This window comes from Lacerta agilis, chromosome 5 (assembly GCF_009819535.1).
Source record: "Lacerta agilis isolate rLacAgi1 chromosome 5, rLacAgi1.pri, whole genome shotgun sequence".
NCBI classification, from domain to species: domain Eukaryota; kingdom Metazoa; phylum Chordata; class Lepidosauria; order Squamata; family Lacertidae; genus Lacerta; species Lacerta agilis.
In genome coordinates, this window is record NC_046316.1 from 342,448 (window position 1) to 364,326 (window position 21,879).

Here is a 21,879-nt window from a genome sequence, read left to right on the forward strand (position 1 = left end):
GGGGGCTGGGGAGTCCCAGATTTAAAACTATATTATGTCTCAACATGCCTGTGTTGGATCAGAGAATGGATAGTATTGGAAAATAAAGAATTATTGAATCTGGAAGGGTTTAGAAATCAAATACGATGGCACTCATATTTATTATGAGAACAAAACGAAGTAAAAAAGAATTCACAGAACACATTGTTAAAAAATCTTTATTTAAAGTTTGGGAACACTACAAAGCATTATTTGAGCCTAAGGTCCCATGGTGGGCGTCTCCACTAGAGATGAACACCCAACCTAAAAGAGAATAATTGTTGACATACCAAGATCTAATAGTAAAGGAGGAAGGGGAAATGTTATTAAGAACTTACCAACAAATAGAACAATATTGTACAAGTTGGTATCAATATTGCCAAATTCAAAGTTTATTTAAAAAGCATAAAGAAATAGGATTTGTAGATAATAAATCTAAACTTCAGGAATTATTAATAGATAATATAAAAAAACCATTGGCAAAATTATATAAATTCCTACTGGAATGGGAATTGAAAGATTAGGAGGTAAAAAGTGTCCAGATAAAGTGGACACAGGAATTAGGATGCCCAATTTACAGAGAGGAATGGGATAAATTATGGAAATCTACCATGAAATTCACAGCATGTACAAAAATTAAAGAAAATAAGATGAAAATGGTATTTAGGTGGCATTTATCTCCGGATAAATTAGCTAGGATATATAAAAATAACAATAATAGATGCTGGAAGTGCAAAGAAGAAATTGGTACCTACCTTCATTGTTGGTGGAGATGTAAGAAAATACAGAAGTTCTGGAATGATATACCGTATTTTTCGCTCCATAAGACACACTTTTTTCCTCCTAAAAAGTAAGGGGAAATATCTGTGCATCTTATGGAGCGAATGGTGGTCCCTGGAGCTGAATTGCCCAGGGGCCAAAAGAGCATCATGCTTTTTATTTTACAAAGAGAAAAGGGGGTGTTGAAAGGACCTGCTCAGCAGCTGATCAGCAAGAGATCGGGAGAGAGATAAGAGTCCCGGCTTCCTTTCAGCCCCGCCCTCTTTTGTTGAATGTGTTTGTTTCCCCAGCGACATGTGACTGGCTGATTAGATTATCTGTCTGGAAACTGTAGAAAAGGCTCCTTTTCCTTTAGAAGCTGCAGAAATGTGAGTTGAACCCCATAAAAACGGGGCTTTTCCTCTTTGCTTTTCCCCCTTTGCAAAAGGAGCTTTGCTTTTCCCCCTTTGCAAAAAAGCTGCAAAACTTTTAGCTGATCCTCAAAAAAACAGGGCTTTTCCCTTTGCAAAAAAAGCTGCAAAACTTTTAGCTGATCCTCAAAAAACAGGGCTTTCAAAGGAGGAAAACCAGAAAAATATTTTTTTTCTCTTGTTTCCTCCTCTAAAAATGAGGTGTGCCTTATGGTCCGGTGCACCCTATGGAGCGAAAAATACAGTATATGAGAGTTTGAAAAGGATATTAAAAAAAACATTTGAGGAAAAACCGGAGATATTAATGTTGAGTGTAATCCCTAAAAATATGCCAGACGATAGGAGAAACATTTTCCTATATGCCTGTGCAGCTGCAAGGATTCTTATAGCGCAGAATTGGAAAAGAGAAAAGATACCCCAAATTAAGGATTGGCACATTAAATTAGTGGAGTTTTTAAATTTGGCAAAAATGACAGGAGCAATCAGAAATACATCCAAGTAGAGGCTGAAGGAAGAATTTAAGTATGTAGAGATATATTTGAAAAAAGAAAAGATATTAATAGATTTGGTGAGCTGCTTTAACTGAATACTCAAGGTACAAGGGAATAAGTAAAAGGAAACGAAGCACAGAAAGCTGTATATCTTAAGATAGTCAATGTAAGAACAATATGAAGTCAACTTTTTCTTTTTATTGTATGTATGCAATGATTTTAATCTTTGATGTTATAATTTGAATGTTTAATAAAGATTATTTTAAACTTTTTTTTTTTAAGATAGCTTGGGCACGAGTCTTTTGATGGCAGACCTTAGCGATGTGGCCCTTTCTGGAGCATCGCTGGCAGATTATGTCTCTGAAACGACACTTGACATGGGGGTGGTTGCCTCCACAGCCAGCACATTCTGATTGGTCCTTGGACCTCTGTTTGAACTTCCTGCGCTCCCGCTTCGTCTGGTGCACACCATCGTCTTTGCTGGAGGACACCTCGTCACTGCTAGCCTCCTCGTGGTGTACTGCAATTGGTTTCTAAGTAGGATGCGGACTGCTGGCCTTGCAGATCTCCTGGTTCAGCAGCTTCTGAGGCCACGGCCTCCTCGATGGCCTTCTGCAGCATGAGGTCTGACTAGGCGAGGAGACGCCGTTGCAGGCGGTTGTCCCGGACTCCACAGACGATTCGATCCATCAGAGCATCGTCTAAGTCTCGGAACTTGCAGTGCAGTGCAGCCTTTCGGAGGATGGCGATGTAGCTGTTGATCAACTCCCCCTTTGCCTGGTTCCGGTGGCAAAATGCATGGCGTGCGCCTCGCTTTCACTCCTCTGACCCTCCCGTCAGCTCGTTTGCTTGGAGGTAGCAGGCAAACTGAGTGAGGTATGAGTCCCATGATGCAGAGGCTGGGGCAAATGGCGCTAGAGGCACGAATGAAGCCATGGTTCCGATGCCGACGTGGTGGGTGATGGATGGAACACAGCGCTCTAGCCAGAACGGTCAGCTCTGAATTGGTTCTGTTCGGTGATTTCGCTCAGTGTTTCAGCTCAGTGGTGTTTCAGTTCAGTGATTCTGCTCAGTGAGTGCCCGAGTCTGGCTGTGCTCTGATTTCCATCAGATCCCACCTTCGTCGCCAGTATTAAGTAGTGGGTGGACATAGCAGATGACACAGTGATTCTCCAAGCAGCTCTCTTTATTCTCAGGCTGGAACAGAACTGGACTGAAGGGCTCAGCCAGCCTGCTTATATAGTACTCAGTAACATGCAACAATAACAACTCTCTCTAGCTACCCAATCCGTGAACGGCACTCTCAATCCTTCATTTGCATGTGGACCTGAGTGAGAACTGCAGTCACGGTGGGCAGAGTGAAACTATATACACAACTAGTGGCCTAGGGTGAGAACTTCAGTATATAACAAATACATATTTTCTTTGTCTTCTAAGTCCTACAAACTGGATAGAGCTTTTGTGTGGCCAGGCGGAGTCCCCCGAACCCCAGGCAGCCCCTGGGGGAAATAACGACACGTGACAACGTTCTATGGGATTAAATTGGCCACAACTTTATTAATATTCAGATGTAGGGAGACCTTGGCACAGGCATTGGGCATTTATCCTTCCCAGCCCCCCAGCTGGGGTTCTGGGTAATTTCAGGGTTATCCAGCATGTGTGGGGATTGGGCTAGCTCTGGAGAACATATGTTCAAGCAGATAGCCCGCCCCCCTGTTTGCCGCCGCTGGAGGGGGAGGGCAATGACGACCTCTGGGTGTATGGCCAATGCCTCCCCCTAAGACCCCTTTAGCGGGAGCCCTGGTATCGCCACCGCAATGGGGGCGGGCGTCGCCCCCCCCACTTCTATTGTGTGCACTGTGTATTCCCTCCTTCTACCTGGCCAATCCCCCTGGCAACACCTCCCCAGGCAGGATTGGGCGGCTGCTGGAGTAGGTGGAGTCCACAGGTATCCAGCCTGGGAAGGTGGTGCTAGACCCAACTGCCAGGAGCTGCCTTGTGATTCCAGGAGGCTACACACGACCATGCAAAATGTGCACCCCATTTGATGTGGGGAACGGTCATTCTAGTAATTTAAACCTAGTGTAGTAGGCCTATACAATCATGCCTAAGCTTTGGGGTGACCTAATTCTGCTTGGGTTTAATAGATTGATCTGCAGACACTGTGTAGTTGGCTGTAAGCACAATTACTGTAATAATTCATGCATACAACCACCTGCAGTTGTCATTTGGTCCCCAGAAATTGATTGCAAATATTACAAATTAGGCAACAAGACCAAAAGTCTTTAATCATTTACTCAAAAGTAAATTATAAACTTGAAGGCAGTCATCACATGAGGACAGCCATCTTGACTTCTTCTATGTCTCAATAAGTTATCAATATTTAATATAATTCTGTATCAAATAACTGATGTTATTGTGTCTGATGTCCAGACACAAAATAATAATTATTTGGGTTTTCTGCAATTCTGTCTATTTTAACTTTCAGAAATAAAGACTCATGGCCAGTCTCTGTCTGTACTGAAGCTTAAGGCCTCATAGACTTCTTCTTCTTAATTAAATAACACTTCTAAATAATCTAGTTGTGTGCATAATTTTATTATGTTTCATAATTTTAAAGATGGCTAGCAAAATTTGCAATTTACTCTCTAACAGAAATTTAGAATATGACTTGGAAACTAATTGTACATTAAAAAAAATCTGTCAGATTTAGTTAAGTTCTTTTCTAGTCTACAATTAATAACATAGCAGAGACTTTTCAGCATGTGACTTGCTGGATGGTTCCTAGATGAATAACATTAGGAAGGCATTGTTCATGCAGCCATTTTGGCTAGTGGTATTAACAATAATTTTTGGTTGTGTAGATAGTTATTTGTGGCTTCTTTTAGTTGGGTGGGATCTGCAAACTATGTTTTGTTTGTATAGATATTTAGGCTTTTATAGGTTATGTTTGTTATAATTGGTTTTAGTGTTTATACTGTTTTTCTGAGTTACTTTGGGTCACTTTTGTGAGGAAAGTGAAAATAATAATAATAATAATAATAACAACAACAACAACAACAACTTTGCTCCGATACTTTTATTCCTTCACATGAGGTCACATAAGGTGTATCTGAAGAAGTGTGCATGCCCACGAAAGCTCATACCAAGAACAAACTTAGTTGGTCTCTAAGGTGCTACTGGAAGGATTTTTTTTTCCGACTACGGCAGACCAACACGGCTACCTACCTGTAATAAAACAAAAACAATGTAACAAAAACGAGTAAGACAACCTGCTGAAGCAGCAAAAAAATGCATAGACGTGGATCTCACTGGTTGTGGTTCCAGTACAAATGATCCATACTCGGCAATCAGAATCTAGGAGGGGGTTGGTAGTGCTGATGGAAGTTGCAGTCTGGGCCTTCTGGTACTTGTTTGGATCACCGAGGAAGCATTTATAAATATCTTTCTTTGAACCAGAGACACAAAATGTTATTCACCTGTTGAGTGACCCAAGTGTCTACAAAGATGAGGATTCAGTGTATTTCACTAGTAGAAACCCCACATTGTAACTCAGGAGACACTGATCAGAATTTTCCGCCCACTTGCATGTGCCAGCAGCTACATATGGCCCAAAGGAAACCAACTCTGCTGTTTGCTGGCAACTGAAGACACTGAAGTGTTTTTGATTAAATGAAACTAGCATAAGCCCGGGGAGGGAGGAGGGAGGGCAAACAACACCACTTAACGATAAAATAGTATACTGTGAAAAGCGTTACCTATAAACATCAGAGAAAGTGGATCACACTCTAGTTGCTTGTCTTTCACACTAAGATCACAGGCCAAACTTCAGGCATGTAGCAATTCATCAACAACTCTCTGCTAAGAACCGGTTTTAAGAACAACTTTTTACCTTTACTAGAGCCAACTGTCAAACTGTTTAAAATACCACTGAAAGAGAAAAATGGATTAGCGCAATTGTTTATTCTTACAAAATTCTTGTGCCACATTAGTCATGAAGGACAATGGAAAGAACGTAAAAAATGTTGGTTTTATAAGGAAGTCGGAAACTTGAAGAATTATAGATTAAGTAAACAAATGTGAAATTGGAACATATTAAAATGTCTTTTTAAAAAAGAGAGAGAGAGACAGTAAAAATATGGAAGTGCCATTTATTGCTAAAAATGATTCATCTTAAAATGATGCCATGAATGTAAACTGCTCTCTGTAGAATAGATATGATCACAGGTCAGGCAAACACACAAATTTAGGTTTTCTAAAGCCCATGACATTGACTGCTTCCACATGGATGAGCACCCTCAGGTGTAGTTCCTTATAAAGTAAGGCTCTTTTATCCATAGCAATTGTGTACAAATAAGTTACTGGTAAGTGGAAAATGTCAAGCTTGGAAATTTGTTCCTTGTACGAAGGAAACCACCAGGGCATTTTTAGATACTGCATCATTATGGATGACTGAGGCTACCTACATAATGCAAGATCCTTATTCCTGCTGAAGAGGACCTGGACTGTGCGGTAAAAAGTGAAAGAGAGCTGAGTGTCTTCACATTAATGCAAATATATTAAATTCAAATTAGGGAAATATCTTATTATGCCCACCAAAATGCCACAAAGTTTTTACACTATTTTGTGGTATTTTGATTGGCCTAATCAAAAATATTGCCCTAATATGCATTTTGGAATCGCCATATTGCTGGCACATCACAGCAGATCTGCAACAGTTTTGTGTAAATGTTAAAAAGCAGAAGGGGAAAGTAGGAGTCCTGTGTTGCTCATAACACAAGTGCTGTGTAGAGAGTACCACTCTCTGGAGTAGATTTGTCAACAGAGTCACCAATAATTTTCAGTATAATTTCTTCTGATATTTTGAGGATGATTTTATAATGAAGCCACTCTGTAATCATGCCACTGCCATGAGCTTTAATTTCCTGAGCAATTTTTAGTTGCACCCATCCCAAGGATTCTGGCTTAGCCTCTTAGCTCTGCTTGTGGGCTTCCCTTGTGAGAACAGTAATGGGCCATCAGCCTTTGGCCTGTTCCACCAGGGTCTTCTGATATTCTTCTTGTATGTCTGAGGAAACCAGAGGGGGAATGACCATGGCCCCGTGAGAACTACTGACATATCCCGGGTGATCCAGTGCTTGAGGAGCTTCAAGACTGTGATCCAAGGGTGCTTGTTTTGCGGAAAACACAGAGATTTGCCAACTTGGAATGGTGATATTGAGCCATTCTATTTATAAAATTGGAAGAATATTAATATGTTTGATGAAAATCCAACAGCAAAGGTAACTGCAGCAGAAGAGTTATCTTTATCGTAAAACTATTGCCTTAAAATCTGTGCTCTTTTTCCACTTGTAAGTCTGGTGGTGGAGGAAGTGGGTGTGGATGTTATGGTCATCTTCAGTAGAGGAATGGCCCCTTTAGGGCTGGTGTTAGCAGAGCATAAACGAGAGAGGTTCCTAAATTATAATTGATTTGTGGGATGTTTTGTACTGCCAGAAAAGCATGGATTGAATCAGTGAAACAGGATTGCTATTTTGGTATAGCTTGTAAGGACATTCCTTATGGGCAACACATTTAACTCTTGTGTCTTAAGAGTTCTTATTTAGCTGGTGTTTTTCTGTTTGGATTCTTTTCCCTTTTGCCCCTCAGCTGTGGTTAATCCCCAGATTTTAAGGCTTGGGATCATTTTCTCAATTTATCTTCTCTCTCTGGCAGCTATAATCCATTTAACTAACATTAATATAATTTTATACTGATGAGTATAAAATTATCTTCTCTTTTTATTTCTTGTGCACACAGTATCTTAATCATGACCTTCCAAACCTCTTACCTGTTTTCCCCAACTCATTTTTTTGTTCTTTCTCTGTGTTGGATCCCATACTATCTTTCCTTCTTTGTAAGTATGCAGTCCATTCTAGGTCTTCTAAAGAATTCTTCAGCTTTTGCCCCTTATTAAACCCACTAATTAATAGCTGCAGAATGTTGCCCAACTCCACCCGTTTAAGTATACTGGTACTGGGGAAAATTGGTTTATTTGTCATTTTGTGTCATATTCTTTGCATTTTTCTTGTTTCAGTTTTTACTATCTCTTCTATGACTTGTGTTTCTGTTGGATAGTAAGCTTTATCTGGATTCATTGGTACCCATCCTCCACCAGGTGGATGGTTGTACCCAGTGCTTTTTTCTAAAAAAATTGTTTAGGGGTACTCTAATTTTGACTCAAGAAAACCACCATTTATAGTTCAAATTGGAAAAATAAATTCACTAAATAGACAAAGTGCAAAGATTCACAAAATGTTTAGGGGTATGCGTCCCCCCAGACAAAAAACAAAATAACAAAAAACCCACTGCTGTACCTAAGTGAATAGGTAGGTGTATGTGGGAAGGATAAGGCTGCCCCCTTTGGGAACAGGAAGATCCCCACCAATCTGTGACAAATTGCTATTCAAGGCATCCACCTCACACTTGGGTGTGCTGGTACTAAAGCCGTTAAACACCCTTTCTTGTGAAATTTCCAGAACATTTTTTTGAGCAACCTACCTGAGATTTTGCCATCCTTGAACTATATCAGGAAGGCTTCCTAAGTGCCAGGCACCAAGAGGCCAGAAAAGTACCCAGTAAATATATCTACAGGGTATCCAAAGCCCTTCAAACCATTCCTGTTCAAAATCTAAGTACTACAGTTTGGAAAATCTGTCTGTTGAAATACTGCTGCTGAATGGTAAGAACCATTCATCTTGGTAGTTTCCAGTGTGAGCACATTGCTAGCAGGACACTTACCTGTGATTACTGCATTGCAAGGGGTTACATGACCCTTGTGGCCCCTTCCAACCTTGCTATTCTATGATGTGTGGAGTCTGAAAATCAGACCATTGGGGAGCTATCAGGATTAACTCCAGATTCCTGCTTCTTTATTTGCTGTAAGATTGATGAATAGTACCGTAATACTGGGTGGCCTGCTCCATATTGATGGACATTTCCCCTACTGTGGCATTCGAGGAGGTGCGCTTTCCTTGTCCTGCTTGAAAGCAGGGAAGATACAGGTGACTCCTCTCCCCACCCCAAAGATGCCAGTTCAGTCTGGAAGACAAGACTGGGATGGGGAGAAGGTGGCTTTAACTGGTGCAAGCACAAACACTGTGTGGGTTGAAAGCACCTTTTCTCCTCTCTCCCCTTCCCACCTGTAGTCATGTGCTTTATGTGCTTAGGCCAGCATGACTAAGCAGCTTCTGACAAACCAGAGCATTGCCCAGAAATGCTGTTTACCTTCCCACCGGAGCAGTACCTATTTATCTACTTGCACTTCATGCTTTTGAACTGCTAGGTTGGGTTTTGGTTATTTGTGATATGAAAGGAGAATGCAAGCGGCAAAGGAATTTCTAGGCTGGTTTATGCAAACCAGCCCGGCTGGCTTAGTGAAAAGCAAACCTAACATGGCAAAAGGTGTCGATGGGCCATTGAGGAGAGGAATCCTTTAGCTTGGGGTGTGTGTGTGTGTGTGTGTGTGTGTGTGTGTGTGAGTGATGGGGTGTACATTTGAAGGGACAGGAAAATGGAGTTTTCAAGCAAGGGGTTTTCTGGGAAGGAGGAGAGAGCGAGCGGAGATCCATCTTTGAGGAAAGCAGCCGAAGGTTGCCTGCACTGCTGCCTCTCGAAATGTGTATGCCATAAGATACAGATTCCCTCCATGCAGACTGAAGGTATAAATAGGTGAGGTAAACCATATTTCTTAAAGCACAACAGTCTCCACTGAGTCTTCCATTCTCTAAAGGGACACAGATCCTGTGCGGGTGCCTGGGACCCCATGGGCTCTTGCCACTGCTTGGCAGAGAGGGGCAGGGACACAAATTTTGTAACAGTATTTTTCTGAAAAAACTTATAAAAATGATAAAGAAAAGTGAGAATAACTTCTAATATAAAAAGCATAGAAAAACTAGGAATTAAATATTTCAGCATGTAAGTTATTATTATCTTATTTTTGGAAACTTTATTTATTACTAAATGCAATGAAGTTAAGAGAGTTTAAAATACACAAGTGACATAACATTATCTGTGCAATGATTTCTCATGAATTATTACATTATACATATGTGAAAACAAACAGATATCTTCAATACCTTCTCATTTGACTTGATTTGAGAATCTAGAACCCTTTAGATGTGTTCTTTCACTTTCAAAATAGTTAGCTAAATACACTAAGGCAGCAATCCTAACTACCTTAACTAGGGAGTAAGCCACACCTGCTTTGGAAACAGAGGAAGCTCTCTTCTGTGTAAAAAAAAAATCCTACTAGGTCTGCCAAACTTGGGAATAAATAATAAACAAGCTCTTTGGATCCTAGGCACTATCTTTGAAGAATGAGGGAGACATCTAAGATCATTTTCTACTATTTCGTTGACCTGAAGATCCAATGGGTGCTATCTGACTAATCCATAACCAGAGCACATCCAGTGAAATCAATAAAATTAGGTTAGTCAAGTCCACTGGTTCAGTGAGTCTGCTCTCTGTATGACTTAATTCGGATATGACCCCTTGTGTTTCCAGAAGAAAACGGTACTGTTTCCCACCTCCTGCTTCAAGTCAAATGGATTTGGAATGAGAAATAAGATTCTACATCCATTTAACAGAGCGATAAATAACATGTATAGAGTTCTAAATGAGCAACCATATGAGCTTTTTCTCAAAGAATGTGATACTAAAGTTATTCAACGGGGACTTGTCAGTTACTGCATTCTTCAGCCATTAATGAAACTCTTGTGAAAACAAGTTGCCATTGTAAAACTCTTTATCGCTGGAGACATCCTTTGACTAGATTTCATATGGCCATGAAAGTGAAAATCAAAGACTAAAACAAATAAGGCCGTCTGATTAATCTTGAATCAGTAACTCAATTCTCAGTGTCTTAGAATGATCATCTGCAGCATTTAGTTTAGTAACTACATAATTTTCTGTGATTTTAGAGGGACAGTTTATTTTGTTCTGCATCGGATGTAGATTCTTCATGTAATAAAGAACTCAGTTGTTTCTGTGCACAAGAGAGGAACAGTTCCAGACTTGATAGGCTACGTTGACGGATAACTTGATCAATCTGTCAGGACAAAAGAAAAATATACTTAGAAAAGTAATCTGTATTAAGAAAAAAATTGCAACTATAATCAGTGAACACTTTGCCTTATTAAATGACACTCAGCTGTTCTACACTCAGTGCTAGTTCTACTTAGAGTAAATCCAATAAAATTAATGGCTTTAACCAACTCAGGCCCATTATAGGTCCACTCTATGGAGGACTTAGTTAGATACAACCCACTGGACGTTTGTGGGAATTCAGTATGTTGCATATTAGAAAGCATGACCAATGGCTGATTTCCTTCCAGCTTCAAATATGCAAGAGAGAAAAAAACCTAAATCTGTGAGCCTACGTAGATATTTCATCATTACAAGGCAAGCAGTTGATTTAGATCATCTTAGCTGTTCCTGCAAATTGAGTCAGAAGATAAGTAACCATCAACAGGATTTCCACTTATCTAATGGTGTTGTCAAATTTCTTAACTAGGAAGCAAGCTATGTATTTTTTAATAATATGTTTTAAATGACATTTTAGAATACATGTGGTTCACTCCTTCATTCTCCTTAGCTACTGAATTCCTTTAATATGATCTCTGAATAAATATGACACTTTTGTTCCCTTTACCGCATATAAATCAAATTTAAGTGATTCCCAGGGAATTGTATTTGTTTTCTGCTTTTGTTTTATAAAATTAAGTTGCTTGTTATGTGTAGCAAGCAGAAAGATGAGTAACAACATTGGAGTAGCTCCAAATATTCCATTAATACCAGGCTGCTAGATTGGTACTCTATTGAAACATTCATTTTTTCCCAAATGTAGCAAACAAAACTTAACAAAGTACTGAATCAATTCACAAAACCTTAAGAGGTTAAGAGGCTCTGCAGAACAGCTGGACCCTCTGGGTGTAGCGCAGTCACAGTGAGCCCAGCTGAGAGCTGTAGCAAGGGTGGCTCAAAGTAAGAGCAGTTGTGTCGGTGCTCCCTAGTAAAGAAGCTGACTTGCAACTGTGCAGAAGAAAAGGGGGGAAAGGTGTAGTTGGACTGGTGCCTTGGCATAGCTTGGCACTGTCCCTTTTTAGCACTTGCAGTCAAGCTCAGCGTAAGGCCGTCACCAGCCTTCTCAGTGCTTTGGCTGGGACCATGAAGACCCCAGCAGAGAACCCAAGCAAAGCAGCGGAGTACCTCAAGGAACTCAACAAAATTGTCAAGATGCAGCAGGAGCTGCAGGAGAAGACTGAGCAGCAAGTGGCCAAGCTGGATCACGAGAACGCCTGCCTGCAGCTCCGGGCACATGCAGGATCAAGGATCAAGTTGCTCATGGAACAAGAACACTATCACAATTTTTTTATCTTGTTCCTGTAATATAATTCTTATTATGTTTTACTGAAAGCAAGGTGGTCAGAAAAACTGTTCATATGCACCTCCTTCTGCGAAGGAAGGATGAGATGGTGGTGTTCCACAGGAAAGGCAAGACAACAGGAGAGGCATATAGGGCCTGCCTTAATGTCAGGTGCCACCTCCTTTCCCCATAGTTTTCTCTGGAGCAGCTGTCCTGTCCCACCCACCCCCCTCCAGATCATCATGGGACAAGCTAATGCTTCTTCTGGCTGAACAGGAAATTCCCACCCCTCAACCGATACCCAGGAGTGCCTCTTTTTGCATATGCAATACTGCATGAATTATGGGGAAGAATGTTTGGCTTTAGTTGTTACAAAGTCATGGTGAGCATATATAGCCAATACACATGGCAGGCCACACTCTGGATCTTGTTTTCTCGACTGGGCAGGAAGAGAAGGTGGGGGACATTTGAAGGTGGGGGACATTGACATCAGTCCCTGGTCATGGTCAGATCACTTCCTGTTGAGATTTAGGATGTCAGCACCTTTTCCCACCCACAGAGGCAGAGGACCTATTAGGAAGGTCCGCCCTCGGAGGCTGATGGATCAGTGGGATTCCAAACGGCTGCGAAAAAGTAGGATGTTGCAGAGAACTCCGTCAACACTCCACCCAGGCTAGCCTGTCCCATCAAGCAACCACATACGGATTTCGAAGGACCCACAGTCAAAGTCCATTTTGTAAGCCTCAATATTCTGGTTGTATCCCATAATCTTTTTTGTTTAATTTTTTAAGTCCCCCCTCCCCCCCGCCAGGACTTCACACCCAATTCAAATCAGAGATAGGCAAGCTGGATATAGACTATTTATTCTTAATATTCTACAGTAGTATTACATATATATCCCTTCCATTTTCCTCCAAGGTGGCATTCAAGAATCTTCTTTTCTATTTATCCTCATAACTATGGAAGGTGAAAACTAGATCTGACCCACTTGTGGGTAATTGACAAAAGAGTCAGCTGGGTGCCTGGATTCGGAACATGGGGCTTTGCACACATGCCAGTAGGAGAGAGCCTCTAGCAGCATAGCATGGTTGTTGTGTCCTTTGGCATATCCTGTTTGGTCTCTTTACCTCTCCAGCAATGAACAGATCACATACTTAAGTAAGTTTAAAATATTTACTTACTAAACCCAAACGTCTAATTCATGCATTGTCCCATGCGGCAGCAAGAAGAACACAAGCAGTGTCTACATATATTATGAGCACTGTCCCTTAGCATGCTTTCTATGCACAAGATGGGCTTTAAATTTATCATACGTCTGCTGAAGAAGTAACATCGAAACAGTGAACTTTATCCGGAAACGCTGTCCGTTGGAAGATCATTCACTAATTTTCTTCACCGTTTCGGCTTTGCTGGAATACTACATTTATGTTGCCACATACAGAGACTATTTACACGCATATATTTTGTCATATTATCAGGATGAATTTCCCTTTGAATGCTTATATTGATCATTGACATCACTAAAGCTCTTTGAGTTCATGTTACATGTTTGGTCTCGTGTTGCTCTGTTTTTTTATTCTCGTTCGAGTTGCAACACAGGGGTTCCCTTTTTGACTGGTCATTACATGGCTGGAAGACAGTGTGAATAAAGGAAGAGAAGCAGCTTCATCCATCTATCATGGGTGCATTAGTTGAGATTCCAGCATTGCAAGTGGTTGGACTGGATGCCCCTCAAGATCCCCTTCCAACTCTACAATTCTATGAAATATACCCACCCACTCTGCTCAGGTGGGGCAGTAGACCCCCATACATTGAGGGTCCCTGCACCTGTCTAGGGCTGCATATACTCCAACATCTTGGAAGGACAAATTGGGACACACACAAACACACACACACACACACACACACACACAACCATTGGGTCACCACCATCCTGCCACTGCCCACCCTCTGCTGCCTGCCCAATCATGCTGCCACCACTGCCACCCACCCCATTTCTGCCACCAACATACTTCTGGAAGCAGGTGCTGCGCTTTCAGAGCTTCTGGAAGTGTGGCTGCAGCTTCCAGAAGCATGTCAGTGGTTTGCAGCAGAGGGAGCCAAAATAGGATATTCAGGACTGGGATCAGAAGCTGGGACAGCTTCTGATAATCGGATGTCCCAGTCAAAACAGGAATGTTGTATGGGGCTGTGTAATGGTGGTGGGGCAGAAATGATGGTTTTTATGATGGTCTTACCTGTCATTTTTTTTAACATGGCTTTCATCACTTCTGGCGGTTCCCTCACTGTGAGAAGTAAAGTTACAGGGAACCAGGCAGAGGGCCTTCTCGGTAGTGGCTCCCGACCTGTGGAATGCCCTCCCATCAGATGTCAAAGGAATAAACAACTACCTGATGTTTAGAAGACATCTGAAGGCAGCCCTGTTTAGGGAAGTTTTTTTTTTAATGACTGATGTTTTGATGTATTTTTAATCTCCTGTTGGAAGCCGCATTATTGTATTCCTTCCTTATTTTATTTAAATGAAAACACATTAAAAGAGGGAGGCAAATGGATTTTTAAATATGGATGGAGCTTCAAAAGCAGTTTTGATAGAGTATGGGGTGATGGCTGCTGTTAAGGGGGAAGGGAGACTATTATATCTGATCTCTCATCATGAGGGTAACATGTGAAATGACCTGTAGTCCCATAATTTCAGTGAAAGAACAAGGCATCCAGTGAATGCATTAATTATTCATACTAGTATTTATATATCCACCATCTCATAAAATATAAGGTGGTGTACCGCAATATAAAACCCATTAAAAGGAGTACAAAACAATAATTGAAATGACTAGCCACTGAAGGAAATTCTGAACAACCACTTAGGCCTGTTGGAATTTAAAAAAAAATCTTCAAGAGCCATCTAAAAGTCAAAGCAAGGAAACCAGCCACATCTCTGCTGGAAGAGTATTCCATGGCATGGGACCAGCAAAACTTCTTTCCACTCAATAAGGAGGCAGGATGGTAGACTAGAAGAAGACTAGAGATTTAACTTCCTTAATATTACTGCTTCGAAAAGATATTTAGTATGTAAAAGAGGGGAGGGCCTTTACCCTGCCTCCTTATTGAGTGGGAAGAAGTGTGCTGCTTGAGGAGCAATGAGCTGGGGGAAATGGCATGGTGTGTATCTGTGGGTGAACTACATGTGTATGCAATAAGGGCCATGTCACTAATATTACAATCCACAGAGGTGACATTTCTAATGCCTATTCAACTTTTTGAGTATGAAAAATCCAATTCTCTCTTCTCTTTAGATTCATTTGGACTTCTTCAAGGACAGCCAGGTGCACAGACTCGTCTTACACTACAACCTCTCACAAATCCCTTATTTAATCTTCTGGGTTAACATTGCTTTTGAGCTAGGGTAAGCCAGCAGCATGAAAATGCTCCATGTAATGTTGCTTTAATCCTATGAAAGCCACAAAACAGGCCTAGCTGAATGAGCAGGAAACTGAGCTCAGGAACTCTCTGTGACCTTGTCTGCACTGTCGCTCTTGGCACTAGCATGGTGGCCACAAGGTCATGCTGAGGACGAGTAGAGCGACCCCGTCTCACTTGTAGACCTCCTCTGTATGTATCAGCTGGGCCAATCTGTGTTCTGTGGTGTCTGGTGTTTACAATGCTTTGAGCTCTAGGGTTTTGATTACACATTTCTCCAACTGCAGATAGATTATAGAATTCTATTCTCAAATTTGGATGTGACATCAGTCCAATGTGTTATTATTATTTATTGCTTTTGGTTTTAAAGTATTTGGGAGGGTGGGAAAGAAACAGAACAATGCAGAAAGTTCAAACAAACAAATGAGTGAAAAAATTATTTAAAAACACTCTATGTGTCACCACTCTCTCTAAAAGCACCAAGAACCAGGTCTGTTAACATGTGTTGGTGGTAAATGCAGGGCTTGGAGGACTATCATTAACGTGGTGCCTCTGGGAAATACAAACACACTTTCTGAAATTAAATCTTCAAGTTTGCCCACCGCAGTCAGTTGCTGGCATGTTAGCCTGTAGCTGAGGCCTCCATCCAGTGCCAATGCAACTACTAAGGAACAAGAAGAGCAAGGATCCTTTTTGTTGTTCAGTAATATTAAATCACAGAAATGGGAAAAGAGATAGCAACACTCAAATTTTAAACTCAAACACATGCGCACAGGATTATTTTTCACATTGTCCAAACTGTCTGCTTAGAAACTTCTTTTTTCATGTTTGTAGAAGAAAGGGATAAAGAAAAAAACCATGAACCCTTTCCACCCTTTTCCTCAACAACAATGCACACAGAGTGGGTGAAGAGGAGAATCTCTCTGCTTTTTATTACTGACCTCAACACAATAAGTTTTGCAATAAATATGGTTTCATGGTCAGTGTGGAATGCAGCCTAGTTCCCACAACTGTTTTATTGGCAAAAGTACGAAAGGGCTCAGGTCAACAATTATTGGCTTGCATCTTTATAACTTGGGTACAATTCACAAGCAGTCCAGTTCTCCAAAAAACACAAACCAAAACTCTGACTGTCTGAAACATGAACTTTCACAATTATTAAAGAACCTGAATGACTCATGGTTTTGCACAAGGTCACTGGCAATTGTGACAAAATGTATTTTGCCCACAGGTAAGTGGGAACGTTTCCTCATGTTTTTGGTAACACAGGAAGCTGACTCACCCCCAGACCATTGTTCCTCTAGCACAGTATTCCTCCAGGGTCTCAGCAGAGGTTGTTCCCAGTCAACTGCTCCTCAGATCATCTGACTTGGAGATGCCATCAGGGACCTTCTCCATGCTAAGCATGTTCCCTCAATTCCTGTCTGCACTCTATGTAAGCACTGATCTCCCTGTTTAGATTTAGATGATCATCATTTCAGTTAGGAGTACATACAGGGTTCTATCTAATGAAGTCCAACTCAGAGTAGGCTAACTGAAATTAATGGACCATGATTTCAATGGGTCAACTCTAAGAAGAATTAACACTGAATACAACCCTGAATACAATAGATGTATTTTCAAATGTACAATAGCAAGGAATAACAGACACGAGTCTAGAGTTCCCAAGGAAAATAACTGGATGTAAGTTAAGTGTCAGGAGAAGGGGTTTCAGAGAGCAACATTTTGGAAGGTCCATACACCCTTGGACCTCAGACACAGAGGGGAACTATACTGATGTCTAAATTTCACAGAACCAAATCCATGGACATGACTTAAGAAGAAAATTACTTTACCCTATAAAAAGAAAAATCCAGCTTGCATGTGGTATTTTTGATTTCCAAACACACCTGTTGTGTTATACTACTAAAACGGACTAAATGGGAGGGGGAAGGAATCCCATCTTCCTTGCTGTAATTAGTTTACGCTCAGCAGGGCTCCCAGGAGCCAGAGTTTTGGCCACAGTAAAATGACCTCCTATCGGAGATTGCTTGAGCAGCAGATTTTCTGCATCAGTACAGTGTTCTGTCTCAAGCAGTGCCCCCCCAACTGGGGGCCCAGATTTAGGATAAGTGTCCTGGACCCTGATTTCAAGGATACAAGTTCCACATACTGTTAGCCCCCAGTTCAGCATCTTGTAAGTCAAGCAAAACTCAGGTTCCATCAAGGCAAGGTCAGGCAAAGCAGAGGTGAAGGTTGAAAAAGAAAAGAAAAGAAAAGCAAACCACAAGGTGGACAGCATCTTGGATAGATCTACGCATGACCAAAGCTGGATATCAGGCAAGACAAATCAATGTTGCTTCAACAGCCAGCAAACCCAGACTCTGAGCAGCTGGTTCCACCCCACTAATGGCGGAGTTCTTACTCTTAAAGGGACTCCATCTCTTCTAGGTGTTGGAGAGACTGTGGGCCACAATGAACTGGAGCCTGAAGAAGGCAACTTAACTGCTTCTGGCTGGAGAAGTACTGGCATCACATGCTCCTCCAGTCCTGGAAGCTTTGACGATTTGTCCTGAGGATGTCCTCTGTATCCACAGCCTCTTCACTTGAAGATGAGGAAGCTAGAGCAATGGGTCACAACGGGGGTTGGACTAGATGGACTTTGAGGTGCCTTCAAACTACATGATTCTACTATTATTATACCATTTTTATCCTGATTTTCCATACATCATGCCCCAAGTGGCTAGCAGAAACTCACCAAAAACAAGACTTCATAGCCTCTTAATGAAGTGATGAAACATGCAGAAGTGTTTCCTGAAATATGCTCATTATATTCTTTCTGGAGGGTGGTGGCAAAATACCAGCCTTTGCCAGTATGAGTAAATGGGATAGCATAAAAGAAAGAAAGAAGTCGTCCCTCCTAGCTAACATCAAGTAATTTGAGATTTCAACTAACTGGAAATTCTCTCACCAGGTAGAACAGGATGCACAAATCCATTTTATCACAGTGACAACAGCCAACCCCAATGAAGAAGAATTGTAGTGTTTCTGTAATATGCTCAGGCTTGGCCTTGGGTGAGTTTCCATAAGGAGAGTTTCACAGCTGCAGAATATTCTGCTGAGAATTCATACTTGGCTCCCCTTATTGCCTAAATCTGACAAAGGATATATCGTTATTGCCCTTGGTCTATCCTAGAGTCTAGAATGAGAATTTTAGGTATTCTGGGAGCCCACGCCATGTGGAACTTTTTAAAGAATGGCATCTTGAACTGTGCAGGGGGGGATAATAGGAGGCAATGACATTCTTTGGTTGTATACTATAACTGGGGCCCAAAGGAGATGCGTTCTCACCTTTGACAGCAGCAGAAACAGTTTCTCCAGATCAGTCCCATATGGACAGTCTTGAGATTACAGAGGTACAAAATATCTGCTGCCAAATCTGCATCTGATAAAAAGGATTGCTGAACAGGCATAGCCAAATCCATGTTGCATGCTGTCAGTGTTTACAGCAGACCTTACAAACGAAACATGGAGATCAAAAATATATATAATGCATGTTGAAGTAAGAGATATTAGCCCCAAGCTTAGCATTCCTAAAGTAACAAACAGCACGGAGCAGGAGATTGGGAACTTTCTTTCTTTAATATAAATTCTTTATTGAAAATTATAACATTCATACAATAAAAGCAAAACAAAACAAAACAGACAACACAGAAAAAACCTAAACCTAATAATAGCAAACATAACAAAATACACCAAATAAATCCTAAATAAATTATAACAAAAACAAATCATGCATATTCGTTCATTCTATTAGTAACAAATCAATATCCGCTACTTCCATTAAATAAATCATAATTAATCATAAATCATAATACCTGTTGTAGACTTTCAATTTTGCCAACTTCTTAGGCTTCTGCTTGCCTTCCTCTCAAGTTATTTAACTAAGTTATTCGATGCTGCTTTCCTTAACCACTTAACCAAGCTTCTTGTAGATTTATTAACCTCTTGTCTTTCCTCCCCCTTATTACCGACACAGAAAATTAAAAATGGATCCAAGTTTTTATATTAGGGAACTGTTTTTTCATATAAACCCCGAATTTCTCCCAACTTTGATTAAATTTTTGATTACTTCCGCCTCTTACTAATTCTGTTAGTTTTGCGAGATCCAGGTAGCTATATAATTTCTCTTGCCATTCCTGTATATTTGGCAGTTCTTGTGTCTTGAGGTATGATGCAATCAGTATCCTTGCTGCCGCTACCACAGAGAAATAATTTTTCATCCTCTTTTCTTATTCCTTCATCTAATATACCTTTTTAAAAAGCTTCTGGATTTTTTTAAATATTATATTCTATATCTTCTTAATTTCTTCAAAAATTTGAGTCCATTTTTTTTAATTTTACCACAGTGCCACCACATATATAAACATCCCTATTTCTTTTCCACATTTCCAGCATAAATTATCTTTTGTTTTATACATCTTATGTATTTTAACCGGTGTAAGATACCATTTATAAAACATTTTAATCATATTTTCTTTTATCCCCTCTGAGGCTGTAAATCTCCACCACTCTTTCCAAAGTTTTCCCCATAGTTTTAGCTGTATAGTCTTCCCTAAATCCGATGGATTTAGGAGATTGGGAACTTTCATAATTTAAAACTAGATCATGGAATCATTTCAGACAATGAGAACAGTAAGATGATGATTAAGTAGGCCAATAAGCCTACTTAATACAGTGAGTAAACTGTATGCTTTTCACCTTAAAGATAAATTACAGGAATGGCTTGAGGTGGAGTCCCAAATTGCTGATGAACAGGCAGGATTCTGAAAAGGAAGAGCGACCACAGACCACTGCCTAGTTCTACAACATCTAATTGAGAAATACACAGCCAATAAATCTTCCCTGTTCGCGGCCTTTATAGACCCAAAAACTGCTTTTGATTCCATCTCGCGAATTAAGCTCTGGGAAAAGTTGGTATCCTCATCAACTGATCCCCACCTACTCCAGCTTATACAAATGTTATATACGAACACAAATCTCATGGTGTGTTGTTCCCAGCAGGGCCATCTGACGTGTTCGGTGCCCACCCAGCGGGGAGTCAAGCAAGGATGTGTATTAGCCCCTTCAGTATTCAATTATTTTATCAATGATGTTATATCAAAACTATCGAAATCAGACTTCCACCCACACCCACAGACTTCCACCCACTGGCAGATAGGACAATATCCATACTTCTATATGAGGACTCCAGTTGGGTTACGACGGGCGCTTCGGGCGCTGGTGAATACTGCCAAGAGTACCCAAAGACTAAAGTAATGTCTTTTGCTAAACTTCCCAAGATTTGATTATGGATTATAAACAGACGAAGAATTGAACAACTTCATTGTTTCAAATATTTAGGTATAGTTTTCCACGACAAAGGGCTAAGGAAAGCCCATATAACTCATGTAGCGGCTGAAGCCCATAAGTCCTCTACAGCAATTCTAAGCGTTTTAAGATCCAAAGGTGCCCACTATATAACTGCGGCCTTAAAGCTCTATGAGGCGAAGGCACTGGCTCAACTGCTCCATGGGGCTCAACTCTGTGCCCCTCCACCAAATCTAACCCCACTTGAAAGGGTCCAGACCAAGTTCATCAGAGCAGCTCTCCAGATGCCTCCCTGCTTGTGAAATGCCGCTCTGTGGTTAGAAACAGGAATGATCCATGTGGAGGCCAGAGTCTGGATACAAGCTTGTAACCTTTGGCTGAAATTACATCTTAACCCACAGGGCCTAGTCCTGATGATTGTTGTTGTTGTTCAGTCGTGTCCGACTCTTTGTGACCCCATGGACCAGAGCACGCCAGGCACACCTATCCTTCACTGCCTCTCGCAGTTTGGCCAAACTCATGTTAGTAGCTTCAAGAACACTGTCCAACCATCTCATCCTCTGTCGTCCCCTTCTCCTTGTGCCCTCCATCTTTCCCAACATCAGGGTCTTTTCTAGGGAGTCTTCTCTTCTCATGAGGTGGCCAAAGTACTGGAGCCTCAACTTCAGGATCTGTCCTTCCAGTGAGCACTCAGGGCTGATTTCCTTCAGAATGGATAGGTTTGATCTTCTTGCAGTCCATGGGACTCTCAAGAGTCCCCTCCAGCACCATAATTCAAAAGCTCCTCCAGCACCATAATTCAAAAGTCCTGATGATACTGAAATACAATTTTCAATCCTCTTGGAGCAGGGCCATTGAAAATAAGATGTTGGGTATAGGCCTCCATCCAACTTATCTCATTTTCCACGGTTATAATACTGCTAGGAACATAGTCAAGCAGAGGATAGTTGACACTGAGAGGCAAAACGACCTACCGGTAAATAAGGTTTCCCTTTTTCCGACCTCAGAA

At 41.0% G+C, this 21,879-nt stretch overlaps 1 protein-coding gene across 1 annotated transcript in view; it reads right to left on the reverse strand.

The window, feature by feature from the left end:
- Nucleotides 1-10,466: 10,466 nt before the first annotated feature.
- Nucleotides 10,467-21,879, reverse strand: part of CCDC91 (coiled-coil domain containing 91) — a 116,586-nt gene continuing 105,173 nt past the window's right edge. The window contains 1 exon segment of the mRNA XM_033148222.1: nucleotides 10,467-10,787. Coding sequence (XP_033004113.1) covers nucleotides 10,656-10,787 — 132 coding nt within the window. The 3' untranslated portion in view covers nucleotides 10,467-10,655.